This window comes from Eutrigla gurnardus, assembly GCF_963514095.1.
Source record: "Eutrigla gurnardus genome assembly, chromosome: 19".
Lineage (NCBI taxonomy): Eukaryota > Metazoa > Chordata > Actinopteri > Perciformes > Triglidae > Eutrigla > Eutrigla gurnardus.
In genome coordinates this window covers 21,249,327-21,266,868 of record NC_139930.1, presented here as the reverse complement: position 1 = coordinate 21,266,868, position 17,542 = coordinate 21,249,327, and the positions used below count along the sequence as shown (strand labels likewise).

The window sequence follows — 17,542 nt, the reverse complement described above, 5'->3', positions numbered from 1 at the left end:
CATTTTGTTTCACAAAGAGAGGCAGAGAGAGAATATAAATCACTTTTAACATCTTTTGAATCACTTTTCAAGATTTAAAAAAATCAAGCACATCATTTTATTTCCTTCATGTATTATCTTCTTTGTTATATTATTTATATTTATATATTTATTTTTATTTATATATTTATATTATTAGTATTGCTGTAATTATGCGATTTTATTTCATTGCAATCATGAATGTTTTGTTTCCCCGATTCCATGTAAAGCTTTGTTTTGGGAATTTCTGTTAAAATAAAGTTTTATCATTATTATTATTAGCAAATCACATTTACATTTAGGGCATTTAGCAGACGCTTTTATCCAAAGTGAAGAAAGTGCAACAGCGTATCACCATCAGTAAAGTAAGGAAATGTTTCAATACATAATGTGAAACGATTCAAGAAACAAATTGTCTCGACGAAGCAACACATATACATTCACTTATCAGGTTATACAGGATATTATGGAGTTAATATTACAATCACGCACTTTTGTTTTTACAGAGCTAAACATTTTAAAACCGGACAAGTAATATTATTTAAACTCCTCTACATATACATGGTATTCTACAATCATGTGGTTTAATTATCTGCAGTAAAGAAACGTGTTTGACAGAATAGGACAGAATCTGAATTATTACACGCGTCAGGTCTTCAAGCGGCTCCTCGTTGCCACTTAGTCGATGTGAATGGAGGCAACATGACGTCATGTGACCGTGCCTCCGGTGGGGAGGGGGGGGTGGAGGGTTGGGGGAGCACAGCAACCTCAGCCTCCTCTCTCCTGCACTGAATCTGTCACAGAGGCAGGAGGCACCACGGGGGCCTTTGTGACACGTACTGATCCAGCCGCCTGGCGGTGTATGAAATGCATTTGTGTTGTCCTGATGAATAAATCTGGCAGCGTCCATAATGAAGGCTAATTAGCGCACGGCTGTCTTTGATAGGTCTGTTGTCAGTTGTATCAAGGACTGGTAGAAGGCCAAAGAGAAGGCAGCCTCTTTCAGCCCCAAGCCTCTCTCTGCACTCTCCCAGGTAGGACACCGAATACTTGATTTGATTGCATTCTTTTCTAATCACACGTGCTGGAATGTGATGACATGTTTCCTTATGTTTTAATTGCCTCGATGACATAGTGTTATTTCTGGATCCGGGCTACGTGAACAAGCGAATCCTGAATATTTGCATTTGTAGGTTATGAGTGACGATTCTTCAGGCGTAGGAGGGAATGATAGTCCAAACCATTTTAGCCTGAAAGGACCTTCTCTCGTATTGATTTGTGCCGTTTTTCCGTCTGGATTTACATCCAGAGTTAACGACGCCGCATCTTAAACAGACCTGAAAGGCAGACTTGTTGACCTTGACGTACGCAACATGCAAATGGGCCTAAACAGAGGCCTCTGCTATTTACACGTTATGTTATAAATGTATAATATTATTGATCCCTGCAGAAAAATGTGCACGGCTGTGTTACGGATATTACATATTCAAACCCTTATTATCCTCTTCTCCTGCTCATTTCCTTTTCTTCCTCTCCATCACCCCCACCTCCCTCTCTCTCTCCTTTCTTTGCACCAGCTGCTGCTGCTGCTCCAGAGCCAGAGTGGAGAGTCCCTCACCCCCCTGCACAGACAGGAGACAAAAGGCCTGATTCGGCTGCTGAACACTGCCCCCTTTCTCCACCCGTCCCTTCATGCACGTAGTGGTGGTGGTGGTGGTGGCTTCAGGGGGGGAAAGCGAGGCCTGGACTGGGACTAGAATCTAGGACTGACCCAAGTGGTGGAGGGGGTGGGCAGGGGGCTGAGTAAAGGCAGGTGCTGAGGCCTCTGCAGGAAGATTTTTCTTTTTCCTGAATAACTCAGAGTGGAAAACAATCTGACAAGGGTATGCCACGTTTACCTCTCTATATGCATGAACGTGCATGTTGATGTGTGTCTCTGCGAGGTGGTGGGTGGTCATCGGGGCAGTGGGGTGCATGGACGGCCTGTGGTTTGCCCATTTCAGATTGCCTGCTCTGTGGTTTGAGTGTCTTCAGAGAGACTCCCAACGTGTGAGGGGTGAGAAACCGGCCAAGGTACCGGATTTACCGCGAGCGTCCTCTTCTTTCTGTCCAGTGTGTTGAATCCAATATATCTTGTTTTGTTTTAAATCTCATCTCATGCAACCTATTGTGTTGTTCACATTGTGTGCTTCCCCCCCTCATCTTCTTTACTGTGCAAACCCAAACACCACCTATTTATATTGTTGTTCCTGATTCACCGAATCTATGACGACATACATGTAGTTTACTCAAGAGAATGTGTGTGCAGGGACACACCGCTCCTGCCTGTGCGTTTCTGAGGCCGTGTTGCAGCGCAGGGCTTTTTTTGTTTTTTTTTGTTGGATGACCGGAACCAGATGAAACCGGTTTGAGGCAGACGGAGGTCTGACAGGAACAATGCCGTCTCTGTGCTCCGCTGAAGGGATAGGTAGCACCGGGCTGCTCCATGGCAGCCCTTCACAGCTCAGCCACCGGTTACCACGGTGCATGCAGAGACCTTTCTGCTGCCGCTCGCTGCCGGCTGCATGTCGCCGTGCTACGCGGCGCGGAGCTCGTAGCGAGCGGGGGAGGGGGGAGGCAGGGAGATTTGAGGGGACGAGGGCAGGGGGACGTGGCCGGCTTGGAGTTTGTGAATCTGCAGCCAGGAGCCTCACACACACACACACACACACACAAACACACACACACTCATGCAAGAGCATGATCTATCTGTCTGTGTTGCTGCTAATAGTCCAGAGAATGACTGAGGAGGATCCTTCAGGACCACCACCACTCACCAGATGCCTGGATGTAACCTGACCCCTTGTTCTGAGGCCTTTGCATGGTTGGGAGGAAGCAGGACATTTTTTTTGTCTTTTTGTCCTCCAGGCAAGGGTGGGGTGGGTGGCTTTTTTTCCTTTTTTCCCCTCTCCTTGGTGGGTCAGTAGTGTTATGACTGTTTGTTGCAGGATGGAAGGAAGGAAGGAAGGAAGGTTTGGCTAGTGGCTGGAGAGGGACGGAAGGCGAGAGGGTGAGGAGTGGCTGATTCATTGCATGTTTCCACCATTGTTGTTTTACATTCCCTTCACTGTGACTGTAGTTGCACACACACGGGATCTCCAGTGGTGATGATGCATGTGTATTAAACTACGAGGGTGGGGTGGGGGGTTCTGTGTTGTGTCTTTTTCACATTTATCTGTGTTTTAACCTTCATTTGCTTCCTACGTCAGGCTGCTTCTCGCCTTCATGGCTGTGACTAGCTGTTTTTTTCCCCACCAGGCCTTCTCTCTCTGCTGCAGCTTCACACGGCTCAGCAGCCATTTTTTTCTCCTCTCGCTCACTGCCTTTCTCATCCTGCCCTCTCTGCCTCCATAGCATTTATTTTCTGTCTGACATTTACCTCACTATTACAACCATCATCTGGATTAAAGTGAGAATCGTTGCAGTTTTTTTTTTAAGGCTACAAGATATGTGTCCGTGTGTGTGTGTGTGTGTGTGTGTTTGACCATGCATTCGGATGAAAGAGCAGCACTGGTTTAAATGCACATACTGATGGAGCAGAGCAGCTCCATGGCCATAACACATAAACACAGCGCATTTCAGTCCCATCATGTGTTCATTTGCAGCATGCTCTATGACCATTGGTTGTTTTTGATGAATAAACACGTGTTTACATATTTTCCAGATCACCTTATCATGTCTTCCCAGTCATTGTGTTCATATTTACACTTTGATTTCAGCTCATTTCACTCAGTTTAGGTATTATGTGTATAATTAAAAGTTTACCAACTATATAAATTACTAAGACCAAATATATATGGAGAAAGAAGATCTCCCTGGTGCCGGTCTTGCCTTGTTCCATTGGCAGGCATTCAAGAAAAGTCAAATGGATCACATTAGTACTTGTTTCTCTCCCCATTTAATTTGCTCAATTATAGCAAATGCTGAACGCGTAGTGAATGAAGATGGTAATTGTTCAGCGTTTTAATGTCATGGAAAATGTCACATCTGCCCCCCGTGTGGACCAGGAAGTGGTTCCCCAGTGTTTCTGTCTGAAACCGGTCAATGAAGTTGCCTGATGTAAGGTACAGCTGATGCGTGGATAGGATTAATCGTACGTCAGCTGAGCTTTGCATCACCGTGATGCAGAGCGGTTTGAAGATGTAGTCGGAGAGATAGATTGCTAAACCTCCGCTAAATATCAAACACAAGAAAGCACCGACTTTTTCATGATAAGTCATAGTGTCATTTACGATATAGGAACACTTTTGGACTACTTAATATTGTGGATAGCATGGCTTCCTCCCAAATAAGAAAAATATCCTTAAAAATGCCGTCAAGTAAGATCTTTCATTGACCCCAAACTCTGCAGCTCACAATAAGGACTTATATCAAGTAACCATGAGTTCTGGAAATAAGACATTGCTGTTGAGTTGTTCAAATTTATTTTTTGTGCCATATAGTCCCTTTATGTTTAGGAGAAGGCAGACATTTCTACGGGCCAATACCTCCAAAACATGGCAACTCGCACCAAAACCCATCTAGGTCAATAAATAGCACTACAGGTAAGAATAATCGTACATGGTTTTGATTCTGAGGTGAACTGTCACTTTAAAAAGATGGTTCCCAGTATGGTTGGAAAGGGGGAAATAACACAGAAGTGGGACTGTGTTTCCCACCTCATCTTAGTCAAAAATATAACGACCACCAAAGCTGGAAATTCGGTATGATGAATTTCTGTCAACAGAAGTTAGCACTATTCCAACTAATAATAGAGACCAGTTTCATGAAATAAGTAAGTAGTGTGATCGTCTGCAATTTGACATTTTCAAAGATAAATGTCATCACTTTACGTTCACCACTATTAAATTCCGGTCTTTTCCCCGTCATTGCGTGTATAATCGTCAATAGGGGTGGATCTAAAATATCTTAATTGGCAATTCCTAATAGAAGTATAATGTTGAAATCACACCAATCAGAAAGCATATCATATTACATCAGCCTCTGTCCTTGTGTAAAATATTGTTTTTAAACCTAAGAAACTTCTATAACCTCAATATGAATTGCCTGGTAATTTCCCATCACCATAAGATGATGCCAAATTTGGGACTAATTACAAATTTAAAATTAATTTAGTCAGTATAGCCACCCATGATGTTTATTGAGAAAAACAATTTCTAAAACATTGCAGCAACAAGAATAAGTGGTTATATGAAATCCAGTTTTTCTGTCACGATACACAGAAAGACTTGAAAATTGAAAGATGTGATAACTTACAGCATGTTGAAGATTTAATATCATTAGGTACAGCTAAATAAATATCTGTGTTAAACATGACTTACTCATTATTCTACCATTTCATGTGTTCCCCAGGTGATCTCCTCAGAACTGGAGCAAGACCATGGGAGATATGAAAACACCAGACTTCGGTGACCTGCTGGCGGCCTTTGACATCCCTGACATGGTGGATCCAGAAGCTTCTATTGAATCTGGCCCCCATGTTGACCATGAAGGACAGCTCAAGCAATCCGGTGGTGAGGCGACTACCAATGAAGACGAGTCCCACAACCCCTCGACAGGACACGACGTTGGCGTTAGCGTCATTGTCAAGAATATTCGAAATACGGACACTAGTGAGCATGCTGGAGCCACATTAGAGAAGGATGGACACTGCCATCCCCACACCCCTTCTGCTGACATTGACAATGGACTTCACAATGGCTTCTTGGCCGCAATACAACCAGATGCTCATTACACTAAGAATGGATGGAAAGCTCCCAAGGAGGGAGGGCAGCCTGTTAACAACCAATCACATGCCTTCAATCAGTTCAGCCCAATCTCAAGTGCTGAGGAGTTTGATGATGATGGTAAAATTGAGGTTGATGACCCCACGGACAAGCAGGGAGGTCAGTCATTCTTTAGATCCACTACTAAGACAGAGGACCAGAACCCCAATGTATCAGTGGACGATGCCTCCAATCCCAGAACAAACAGAAACCAAAAACCTTACCAAAACAAAAACTCCAATGAAACTCTGGCAGGTTCCAAGCCTAATGAGCCCCCTCAATCAAGCCTACCTGAGGGGAAACTAAAAGAAACTGTCCTCAAGTCTCAAGATCAGGAGTGCAAGGAGGCTGGGGAGCCAACAGGGCTTGTTAATGTGTCCAGTACGTCACAAGTCAAGACCAAGTCCTTTTCAAAACTCTCATCCTGTATAGCAGCCATAGCAGCCCTCAGTGCCAAAAAGGCTACTGCTACAGACTCGGGTGTTCTGGATTCTCCGACAACACAGAGAGATTCAACCCAAGCCGATAAAAATCACAGAGCTCTGGAGAAGCCACATGAGCAGGAGTCGGCCCTAGAGTTTGCAAAGCGGCTGCTGACAAGTCAACCAGACAGCCCCTCCAGTATCATCAGTGAGGGTAGTAGCAAAGGTTCCCCTGCCTCAAGCACAGACGCCACCCCAGTCATCCCAAAAGTTAGGATCAAAACAATCAAGACGTCATCCGGGCAGATCAAGCGTATGGTCACTAGAGTCGATCCAGAGTTTGATCCTGAAGTTCTGAAAAAAGGAGAAGATAGCTTTTCTGTCATGGCAACCAGCAGTGCAATGTTCTCATCTCCTACAAGGCCTTCTCATCCAACCACGGTGTTAGCCACAAGCAGAGGCCCTTCAATTGAAATAACCAAGCAAATGAAGATTAAACCAGTGGCGACAGCTTTCCTGCCTCTCTCAGCAGTCAAGACAGCTGGTTCCCAATTCATCAACCTGAAGCTAGCCAATAACACCACAGTTAAAGCAACAGTCATCCCCGCTGCGTCGGTGCAAAGTGCTAGCAGTGCCATCTTGAAAGCAGCTAATGCCCTCAAGCGACAGACTGTCATGGTACCTGCCTCCAGTCTGGCTAAAGCCAAACTTCTGCCAAACACACTTCATCTCAATCTTCTGCCTCAGAGTGTCTGTGAACTCAAGCAGGCTCTGTCCGCCTCCAAACAACCACAGCAAGTCAAACAGCATAGAATTCTCTCTGGCCGGGCCTCAAAGAAAGTCTCTAGGATACAAGTGTTCAATAGCTCTCAAAGCTCTGTAGTGGAAGCCTTCAATAAAGTCCTGAGTAGCATAAACCCTGTCCCTGTGTACGTCCCAAACCTCTCCCCGCCAACCTCGGCTTGTATATCTCTACCCTCGCGAGGCTACAAGTGCCTGGAGTGTGGCGATTCTTTTGCTCTCGAGAAGAGCCTGACACATCACTACGAACGTCGCAGTGTGCGGATCGAGGTCACCTGCAACCACTGTGCCAAAAGTCTGCTGTTCTACAACAAATGCAGCCTCTTGTCCCATGCCAGGGGCCACAAGGACAAAGGGTTTGTCATGCAGTGCTCACATCTAATCCTGAAGCCCATCCCTGCAGATCAGATGATAACCACATCACCACCCTCGTCAGGCCCACCCAACATCACTGGCACCACCTCCACCTCCCAAGCACAAGCAACTTCTAGTCAAATCCGCGGGAGAGTTGCCGGTGGAGGATCCCAAAGCACCGTGATTTCAGCTCCATGCAGTGCTCCTCTTGTGGCAGCCATGCCCTTGGAGGATGATGCTTCAAAGCACTGCAGGCACAGTCTAAAGTGCTTGGAGTGTAACAAAATGTTCCAGGATGACAGCTTGCTAGCTATGCACTACCAACAGGCGCAGGAGTCCAGTGGGCAGGTGTGTGTATGTAATGCATGAACAGCTTCATGATATAGTTCAATTTCATTTAGTGGTCGGAGCGCTTCTGCAGCTTGAATTTGTGTGAAACATGAAAAAGTGTTATACGTTACCCAAAGCTAACCCTGGAATATTCTTGTGCAATCATTCCAGCACCACGATAAAATGCAATTGATGGCTTTCTCTATCTCCTCTTTTTAGAAAACATGCACCATCTGCCAAATGCTTCTGCCAAATCATTGCAGTTTTCTGTCGCACCAGCGAATCCACCAGCACAAGTCTCCTTACATCTGCCCCGAGTGTGGCGCCAGCTGCCGCTCTGTCCACTTCCAATCACACGTCACCAAGAACTGCCTGCATTACACCCGTAGAGCCGGCTACCGGTCAGTATATACCTTAACCAAAATCATAACATTATATATTTGCATTCAGTCTTCTCTTGTGCTGAGAGGCAGTTTTTGCCTCATCGTTTTTCCCAGTATTTCTTGTTAAGGCCAAGGCTTTCAAAAGGACCACTTACTATGTAATTTCTAATTACACTAATTATTAGGCTACATTATGCACAGCATGACAATCTAATAAAACTGAAAGTGGTATAATTCACAATTAAACGCATGTGGGGAGGGGGTGTCACCCAAGATACAAGCCATTTAAACAGAAACATCAGTCTCTGACCAAATATGATTCCATTATCAGTGTGGTCGAATAAAATGTTATGAAATTACAGCTTGTCTAAAAGTTAAAATGTATGGTTATGGAATATTTGCATTTCTGTCTGGAAATTATATTTTCACAGCTATTCTGTTTTTTTTGGTGTTTTTGCTTTACATGATACAATCGATATACCACCATCAGCAGGTAATTAGCTTAGCTTAGCATAACAGCTAAGCCTAGCTCTGTGCAAAGATACAAGTGTATTTTCCAAGAAAAGTCCAGCATGCAAGTGTTGCTTATCATGTAAATAAGAGAAGACGATCTTAAACTGACTTTTCACTGTGAGAATCTTGTCTAAACCTGACTTTTTGCCTCTTTATGACTTCTCCCTGCAGCTGCATCCACTGTAGTGTGATATTCGTGGACGTTATGACTATAAAAGCCCACATCCAGAGTTCTCACTGTGAGGTCTTCTATAAATGTCCTCTCTGCCCCATGGCCTTCAAGTCTGCACCTGGAACGCACTCTCATGTGATCACACAGCATCCAGGAATGAAGGGAGGGGAACCCAAGTAGGTCAAAAACACTGTGGGACACTTATTATTTACATAAATTAACATTGTAAATTGTTTTTTTTTAACTAAAAGACAGAATTCAGCAGGATGTATTCTATTTGTTATTGTAAATGTACATTTGTACACTTACAATAATTCAATGATACATTAAGTCTAATATTTAAATAAACAATATGCAGTATACACACAATACACCAGCTTTTTCCCCTCAAAGAATTGTCAACATCCACACTCTCTTCCTTCCACTCAGGCACCCAATACCCACGTCCAATTCCTTTTCCAAGGAAAACTCATCCTCGCTGCTTCATCAGTAGCAGGATTTGTGGGTTTTAGACACGGCGGCTTAACTTAGGTTTGTTTTTTTTTCCACATGGAAACCTTTCACTGAATCGCATACCTCCCATCATCAGCATCACTGATGATACAGGTGCTCGGGAGCAGGTGTTCTCGTACCTTTGTTTGGGTTTGGCCCCCCCAAGATTAAAGCTAAATTAACATCTGACGTGAAACAATATTTAAAATACAAACCCATCAGCCTGTTTGATTATTTAATCTCATCACAAACTAAATCTCTCTAAAAGGAGATACACGCACAAAGTGCAAAAATAATATCGACAACATTTTGCATTTTCTTTGAATTCTTTGAATAATATCCGTACATTGTGCAGTTAACTTACATTTTTGTCATGTCTTTCAGGCTGATCTATAAGTGTTCCATGTGTGACACCGTGTTCACTTTGCAGTCGCTGCTCTACGCACACTTCGACCAGCACATCGCCAATCAGAAAGTTTGCGTCTTCAAATGCCCCGACTGCTCCGTGCACTACGCCCAGAAGCAGCTCATGCTGGACCACATCAAGGTGGGCGTGAAACGCAGCCATTTTAAAGGATGGTTGACAAAAACAACTGTTTTTAAAATGTCTAATCAACTCTGAAATCAAACCTCACGGACGACTCTCTTTATTAAGTTATGAGTACTATTTATCCTTTTATTCTAGAAATGTTTCACATCGCAGATTTATTCCCTCCAGGCCATCCACGGCACCCTGAAGACCATCGAGGGTCCACCAAACTTGGGCATCAATCTCCCCCTCAGCACCAAGCCCACGAACTCTAATAGCACCAACAGCCCAAGTCATAATAATAACAACAACAAAGATGGAGGAAAGATCAAAGGTCAAGACAAAGGAGAAACGAAGCCTTCACCTTCACCTCTCAAGAAAACAAACGTGGACCTCAAGAACCCCGTCGGCCCTGGATACACATGTGGAGACTGTAGCGGTCTCTTCAGTTCCCGGGAGGTCTTCGTGGCTCACGTGAGGCGTGAACACGGCAAGGTGAATGATTGTATTAACTGTCTGTGTATGTAATATATATATATATATATATATATATATATATATATATATATATAAGATCATATTCTATAAGCACTGACAGTGTCCCAGTGACCCACTACTGCCAGTATCTTAAAAAGGTTTGCTGCGTTCTCCTTCCACTGCAGATACTGAAGAAACATCCATGTCGGCAGTGCGACAAATCCTTCAGCTCTCCACACAGTCTCTGCCGACACAACCGCCTCAAACACAAGGGGCTGAGGAAGCTCTACGCCTGTCCGTGAGTAAACACACTGTGCTTTTCCTCTCCAGTCCTCCAAACCCAACCCATTTGTAATTTGATGTATTGTGTTTTACTTACAGCTGATACACTCTCATTAAAAAAAAAATGTTCTCCATCAAAACCCAGGTAATCATGATGTTGCTGCTCAATAAAATGTAATAACCATGTCTGCAGAGCTGCTTCTGGAAATGCAGTTCTGTTAGCTATTATCAAAACTCGCTGTCCGAAACAATAACATACAGTCTGTGGTTCCCCCCCCACCGTTTCATACGGCTGCAGAGTAGCGGCTGGGGTTCGGCGAAGCACTCGGGTAGATAATCACTAGCTGCCTCTGCAGTACGGTTAAGATTAGTGTGTTAGGAGTTATAAGCTGTCAATAAAACTGGCAATAAAAGGTGATTTGAGCAGCCAGAACATGACTGGACACCATGTTTGCTGCAGCAGAATGTAAGATAGGCCCTGGACAGACACGGAGGTGCACAGTCAATCACTCACTGCAGAGATAATAACAATAATAATACAAGCTAATTGCATGCACGTTAATAACACCACATGGGCTTATAACGGTTGTTTTTAATCACTTGGACAGGCACTGTCCCGCTCTCAGTCCGCCGTTCACGAAGAGAGTGCTGCTGGATCAGCACATCGGTTTGGTGCACGGAGACAAAGACCCCGAAGGGAAGACGGGTCACCCTGACAACACGGAGGCTTCACCTGGCAAGGAAACGGTACCGTGGCACACTAGTTATACGAAAGGAAGCTCATCTTTACGCCTTACAAGTGAATTTTAACGCTTCCTAACTCATCATTTTAATCTTCTCCACAGACCCTTAGCCCCAAAAGGAAGCCAGAGGAGGATGAGGGGTCTCCCGGGTTAACCTCCAGGGACTCTCAGCCGTTGAAGAGGCTCAAGGTGACGATCCTCAAAGTCCACAAGTGTGCCGTGTGCGGCCTCGCCACCGAGGACGCGGCGGCGTTCCGCGAGCACCTCCCCCAGCACAAGTGCGACGGCTCGTCCCACCAGTGTCGCGAGTGCGGCCTGTGCTACACCTCGCGGCGCTCGCTGGCGCGCCACCTCTTCATCGTCCACCGGCTGAAGGAGCCGCAGGGTCTCGGCCGACGGGGCAAGGAAGACGACGACGACGAGAGTCAGAGGGAGAACCAGCTGGACGTCACGGACGGGACGCCGAACACCAAATGCAAAGTGTGCGAGAGGAAGTTTGAGACGGAGGGAAACCTCAACACTCACATGAGGACACACGGGATGGCGTTCATCAAGTCCAAGAGACTCAGCGCGGCCGAGAAGTGACTCAATATCTATACTATATATGTCCACACATAAATATGTAATATATACGTCACTTTATCCGTCTTTTTGTACATGCAGAGATGTTTCTACAGGCTTTGAATAGATTTGTTTTGATAGAAAAGCTTTTTTTTAATTATTTTAAACGATTTCCATGGTTCTCACTATATAATAATGTTGTGATGAGATTAACATTCATACATTCAGAATGTTCAATGCTGCTTATGTACCTTAAATGTCTGGAAGAACAAGTATTGGCAGGGAGGATTGGCGTCAAACATTCTTTACATTTCAGGGTCGTTGTTTTTTGTTTTTTTAATCCAACTAGCATATTTCTCTCGAAGCCCTCAACTCCTACAAAAAACAGAAAAGAAATTCTATACATGCGATTTAAATTACATGACGATAAACATAACAGACTTATTACCATTATTACCAAATTATTACCATTATTTACCAAACAACACAGAAATTAGATTCAAGTGTTTGGTGGATGATTAATCACTCAATTCAACAAGAGAAATGGGCAAAATTTGAATGATCTTTAAAAGTATATATATATTATACTTCAATATTCATGTGAAATCATAATGTATATTGATAAGATAGAAAAAAACCTCTTAACTGAAGAACAACTTTGACAGACAGCTAAATGAATAATCAAAGGTATCTTTTTGTTTTCGAAGCCTTTCCCTTTAGACCGTTGGTAGTTTTCTACTCTGACAATGAGACATTACCTTGGCTTTGTAAACTGTATGTGAACTGTTTGTTGATTAGAATGTATCTCGCTGCTGCTGCTGCTGCTATTTTTAGACATAACTGACGCTTGTGTGCAAAGCTCTTCTTTATGCCAATAAACAATGAAACCTGCCAAAGGTGAGACCTGACGACGACGCATCAGCTCCTCTCTATGGAAATGTTTCACAAACCTTCTAGTGATCATTCCCGCTTCTAGATAACAAAAGGCTCTAAATGCTGTTTGACTCTTATTATGTGTGATATCCAACTTTACCCAAATCCTAGAAACCTTTCACTCAAAACAAAGAAAGTCACATTTGAAACTAATTTGAAACAGAAAGTAGGTTTCATGTCAGACTTTGAAACCCCCTAGTGGGCACAAACGCAGATTTTAACAACCATTCATCAGGTCACCAAATTAATTATAATGCTGCTCGGTGTGCAGAGACGTCTCTCACTACTTGAGTAAAGAAGTACAAATACTTCAACTTCTTTACTCAAGTAGAAGTGAAAAGGTCCAGGATCTCAATTGTACTCAAAGTATAATGTAAAAAGTATACGTATGAAGGACATTTCTACTGGCTAACTGAATCTGGCGTCATATTAATACAAAAAAAATGGATAATTCACCTCAAATGCATTAAAACTTAAGTAGTTTGTAGTAGAGTCCTCTCTCTTTAGCATGAGCACATCATCATATTGGATGTGTATGAATGATTTCTCTCGCTGTTTTCTGGTGAAGTGGTTGGTTTTTTGTTTTTTCTTTAGGAAAAGCTCGCCCTCTAGTGGGCATTATTGTACTGTTTTAGCTTGAGACCCAAAGTGGTTTCAGTAAAAAACAAGCAAAAGAGAAATGACAGATTTTTCTCCCCTCGCATAATAAAACTAGATAAATCCAGCAGTAGTGCCCCCCCATCATTATCCCTGTATGAACTTATCACCACTGTATGAACTTGTCACCACTGATCCTGCGTGGTGACCATAATCGCCTTTCATCCTCATGTAACCAAATCCTGTTCGCACCTGATACAGAAAACCAGGTGGGGGGTTTTACCAGACTAATTTCACGCTACCTTCTCGGTGATGATGTGTCCCCTCCTGTGTTTATTTAAACACCATCTCCGCTCCAAACACGGTGCACTCAGTCCTAAAAGATGGCCCCGGGTTGGATGGCGTTCCTTCTGCTGGCGGGTTGCTGTGCGGCGCTGGAAACCACGCAGACCGCGTCTCAGAGATGTGCCGAGGACACGGACACTTTCCTCGGGGAAATTAGCCGGGACAGGCCGCAGAAATACGCCGTTCTGAGTGAGTGTCGCCGAGCTTTACGATGCATTTTTGTCTTTGGCTGCGTGTTGAGTTTTAGAGTCACCTATGCATTTAATGGAGTCTGGTGGGCAGTGGAGGTCAGGATCAAGTTATAAGAGGCCATCAGGAGAGCTGCTATTAAAACAGGTGTGAGATTTTTTGGTGCAATGCAACAAATGGACAAAAGGAAACAAATGTTTTAATGCGTTTCCTTAGAATCCCCCAAGAAATGATTGCCTATACACTGTACTACAAATCTGTATGTGTTCACATCAATGCATGTATCAAATACATGACTTACACAGGTGTATCTATGTGTACCTGTGGCCTACAAATAATGCAAATTAATGATAAAAAAGTATATTCAAAGGATTAGAATTATTGTTATTACAATGGTGATGATGTCTGCTACTGCTTATCTCACATTCATCCTCCTTTTAAAACATTTTATTATCGTTTTAAATATTTATTTTATTTAGTGTACTAATTTGGCTGCATTTTGTGTCCGAAAGATGATATACAGATTCTTAAAAATATAAGTATATATTATTATTGTCATTCAGCATAATTTAAAACAAAAATTAATAAATAATAAAATAAATTGAATAAATTGGATATTAATATTGTATGCATATATAATATACATATATCATTGGAAATTACATGTATAAACTACAAGAGTGCAGAGAGGGTGTGATCTGACTCACCGTTGAATCCTTCAGTCTTGTTGCTCAGATGACGATTTTAGGTTTGTTTGTTTGTTTTGTTTGCTTACCGAGCTAGCTGCTAATCAACTAGCTGCTAATCAACTAGCTGCTAATCAACTAGCCTAACAAAATCGCAGCTAGGTCGCGACGCCGTCAAACCAGCTGCTTTTAAACTTTGACTGTTGACTTGATTTTTCCAGAAATTCGTACGTCCGCAGTCTGACGTCGGCGCCGCAGGAACCGTTTCTGACTGTTTGATCCTCAGTTTATGAGAGAAAACAACTTCACCTGTCGGCCCCGGCGTCACCACCTGTCAGGGTGCAATGCCACATTTGGCCGTTACGGCCCGGGGGGCGCTGTTTCACCCCTTTAAGAAAACTCGATTAATTAAAAAAAAGACGAGGAAGACAACGAATAACGTGTCTGTTGTGATGTTTTTTATTAAAATGACAGGATAAATCCATAAAGGAGTACTGATTCAACTTCTTTACTCGAGTGAAGAAAATACAAAAATATACTTACAGTATAAAGTAAAAAGATGTAAAAAAAAAAAAGAAACTATCCCTGTGAAGGATATTTCTAATGCCTCTTTTTTGCAAAGCGAACTGAATCTTGTTTTAATATGAAACAAAATATTGATATTTCCCCTCAAATGCATTAAAACAAAAGTAATGAGCCTGTTTTGTGAAAAGTTAGAAAGTACAGATATTTGTTTTAAAATGTAAAAAGTTATCTACACCTTTTATTTTATGAAGTCAGTCCCTCATTTTATCCAAGAGGACTGTGGTAGTGGTTTTGTTTGGGGTTTTTTTTGCACTAAGTTGTATCTGTGTGCTTTTGTTCAGTGTACGATGCATTTGGAAAGATGGGAAGCAACGTGGAGGGAGGCAACGCCAACCAGCCCGGCCTGCTGCAGCAGTGTCGCTCTGCACGAGGCCCCACCTTCTCGGGACGGTACTGCCAGGTGTTCCTCAGGCAGGTAACAACAAACAACGGGATTATACGAACTAAAATGTCTCCCTGACAGTCGGCTTGGACTTAAAAGTGTTTTTTCTGTGCCGCCGTAGGAGACAGTCCAATACTTTGTGGGTATTTGCGTTCCTGACTCCTGTGGAGAAGACGACGTGGAAACGCTGGTGGTGCACGGTGACTGATTTTGAAAAATCCTGGGAAAAATCATCCGGTCAGTGCAATATTTGTGATTTGTTTCACCTTTTTGTTTTCCACAGGGAGACTCCAGTTTGGAAAGACGTCCCTCGTCCCTCCTTTGCCTCTCATCCTGGTCAACCAGTCCACTCAGGAGATGATCATGACCCACTGTCTGTTCAACACCATTGACCCTGATGCATCAGACGTCACCTGTCTGTCAGTGCACGATCGATTCCTCCCCTCTTATATGCATGACATGTGAAGTGTCTCTTTACATTTCGTGATGTTCCTCCTGCAGGTTCGTGTGCTGCGTCATGGTGGCGCTTCCTCTCGCCGCCACCTTGTTTACAGCGATCATACGATGGCAGCGGAGCAGGGAGGTCAGTCCCTCGGTGGAGACTTCCTGTCTTAACGAGGGCCTCGACCTTTACGGGACCCTGAAGACCAACGACTCCTCCAGCGTTGGCAACAGCAGCAGCACCTCAGAGGACAACAGCAACAGTACGTATCGTGTGTTTATAGTGAGGACATGTTCTCGGAGGCAGGTGATGAGTAAATATCGATATATTACATTTGGCAGACAGCACCAGGCATGGTTTTGCTCGCAGCTGCGTGTACCGGTGCCTTCGGGTGTTCTCCCTCCAGACCACCAGCCGGGGCGTCCTCAGCACCTCCTCATCCATCCAAGGAGGAGGCTACTCCTCCCTGAACGGCATCCGGGTCCTCAGCCTGCTGTGGATCATGTGTGGACACTCTGCACAGTTCCCCGTGATAAACAACCTGGGTACGACGCGACTCGGCCACGCTCGTTTAGCTGCTTGTGTGTGATCTTTGATACGTTATCGTCTCTGTTGCAGATAACTACAAAGACTGGAAGAAGACAGCTGAGAGCAACCCGCTGCACGTGCTCACCATCAGCGGGCCTGTTTTTCTGGCTGTGGACACCTTTTTACTGCTGGGGTGAGATTGAAATGCATAGAAATGAGAAAATATTGTGATGGTTAAGTTGCGGATCCAGCAGCTTTTCGTGTTGCAGGGGTCTGCTGAGTGCGAGGTCTCTGCTGGGCTCCATCGACCGGGCCGAAGACAAACTGAGCCCCGGTGTGGTGGCCAACTACCTCTTCAGGAGGATTAAAAGGTTACGATCATATATTTATTATCTAAAACCATGCGACGCACACGTGAACTCTCTTTGTCTTCCGTTTGCTGCAGGATTCAACCGCTGCATCTGTTCATCATGTGTCTCACCATTGGCCTGATCTCGCTGATCCACTGGGGACCCTACTGGTTCCCGTTTATAGACAGTCTGATGGACTGTAAGACGTACTGGTGGGCTAACCTGCTGTTGATTAGCAATCTCCTCCCGGTCCACGAGATAGTAGGTTTTTAAACAATACGTTCAGCAGCGCCGATTCTAGTTCCCCGACTTCCAACACTGACGTCTCCATCTGCTCCTCAGTGTATCCCCTGGACCTGGTACCTGTCTCTGGACTTCCAGTGCTACGCCACCACTCCTCTGTTGATCTATTTTTACAGACTGTATGTGCTTCCGTTTCTACCTCGGACTAATTGCATCTTGGAATGGCAGCCACGGATCGATCGCCATGACGACTCTTTCTGTTCTGTTGGTTTAACAGAAACAGAGGTTTGTTCGTGTTTGTCGCCGGAGGCCTCCTGTTGATGAGCACCGCGGCCGGCGTCGTCGTGACGGCGCTCCTGAGGCTGCCCGTCTTCCAGCCGT

General features: G+C 44.1%; 2 protein-coding genes across 2 annotated transcripts in view; both read left to right on the top strand.

The window, feature by feature from the left end:
• The first annotated feature begins 2,682 nt into the window (after positions 1-2,682).
• Positions 2,683-12,784, top strand: znf532 (zinc finger protein 532). Its single transcript, XM_084034566.1, has 9 exons — positions 2,683-3,067; positions 5,410-7,747; positions 7,949-8,130; positions 8,797-8,973; positions 9,674-9,836; positions 10,008-10,313; positions 10,481-10,593; positions 11,186-11,324; positions 11,423-12,784. The coding sequence occupies exons 2-9, from the start codon at positions 5,438-5,440 to the stop codon at positions 11,903-11,905; spliced, it is 3,873 nt and encodes a 1,290-aa protein (XP_083890692.1). The 5' UTR covers positions 2,683-3,067; positions 5,410-5,437; the 3' UTR covers positions 11,906-12,784.
• A 1,010-nt stretch (positions 12,785-13,794) lies between these two features.
• The window catches only part of oacyl (O-acyltransferase like), a gene marked incomplete at its 5' end in the record, with an annotated part of 5,511 nt that continues 1,763 nt past the window's right edge, over positions 13,795-17,542 (top strand). Inside the window, 11 exons of the mRNA XM_084034976.1 lie at positions 13,795-13,945; positions 15,498-15,631; positions 15,720-15,798; positions 15,882-16,017; positions 16,100-16,311; positions 16,382-16,585; positions 16,659-16,761; positions 16,838-16,939; positions 17,014-17,179; positions 17,261-17,340; positions 17,439-17,542. The exon at positions 17,439-17,542 is cut by the window's right edge and continues 7 nt beyond it. Coding sequence (XP_083891102.1) covers positions 13,795-13,945; positions 15,498-15,631; positions 15,720-15,798; positions 15,882-16,017; positions 16,100-16,311; positions 16,382-16,585; positions 16,659-16,761; positions 16,838-16,939; positions 17,014-17,179; positions 17,261-17,340; positions 17,439-17,542 — 1,471 coding nt within the window. The remainder of the gene's footprint in view (positions 13,946-15,497; positions 15,632-15,719; positions 15,799-15,881; positions 16,018-16,099; positions 16,312-16,381; positions 16,586-16,658; positions 16,762-16,837; positions 16,940-17,013; positions 17,180-17,260; positions 17,341-17,438) is intronic.

What these genes read in the sequence shown, in the direction of transcription:
- znf532 (XM_084034566.1), top strand. Translation starts at nt 5,438, where the DNA reads ATGGGAGATATGAAAACACCAGACTTCGGTGACCTGCTGGCGGCCTTT. An exon ending in ATGAAGGGAGGGGAACCCAA is followed by an intron (nt 8,974 to 9,673) that starts GTAGGTCAAAAA and finishes CATGTCTTTCAG; the next exon opens with GCTGATCTATAAGTGTTCCA. An exon ending in AGGAAGCTCTACGCCTGTCC is followed by an intron (nt 10,594 to 11,185) that starts GTGAGTAAACAC and finishes TCACTTGGACAG; the next exon opens with GCACTGTCCCGCTCTCAGTC.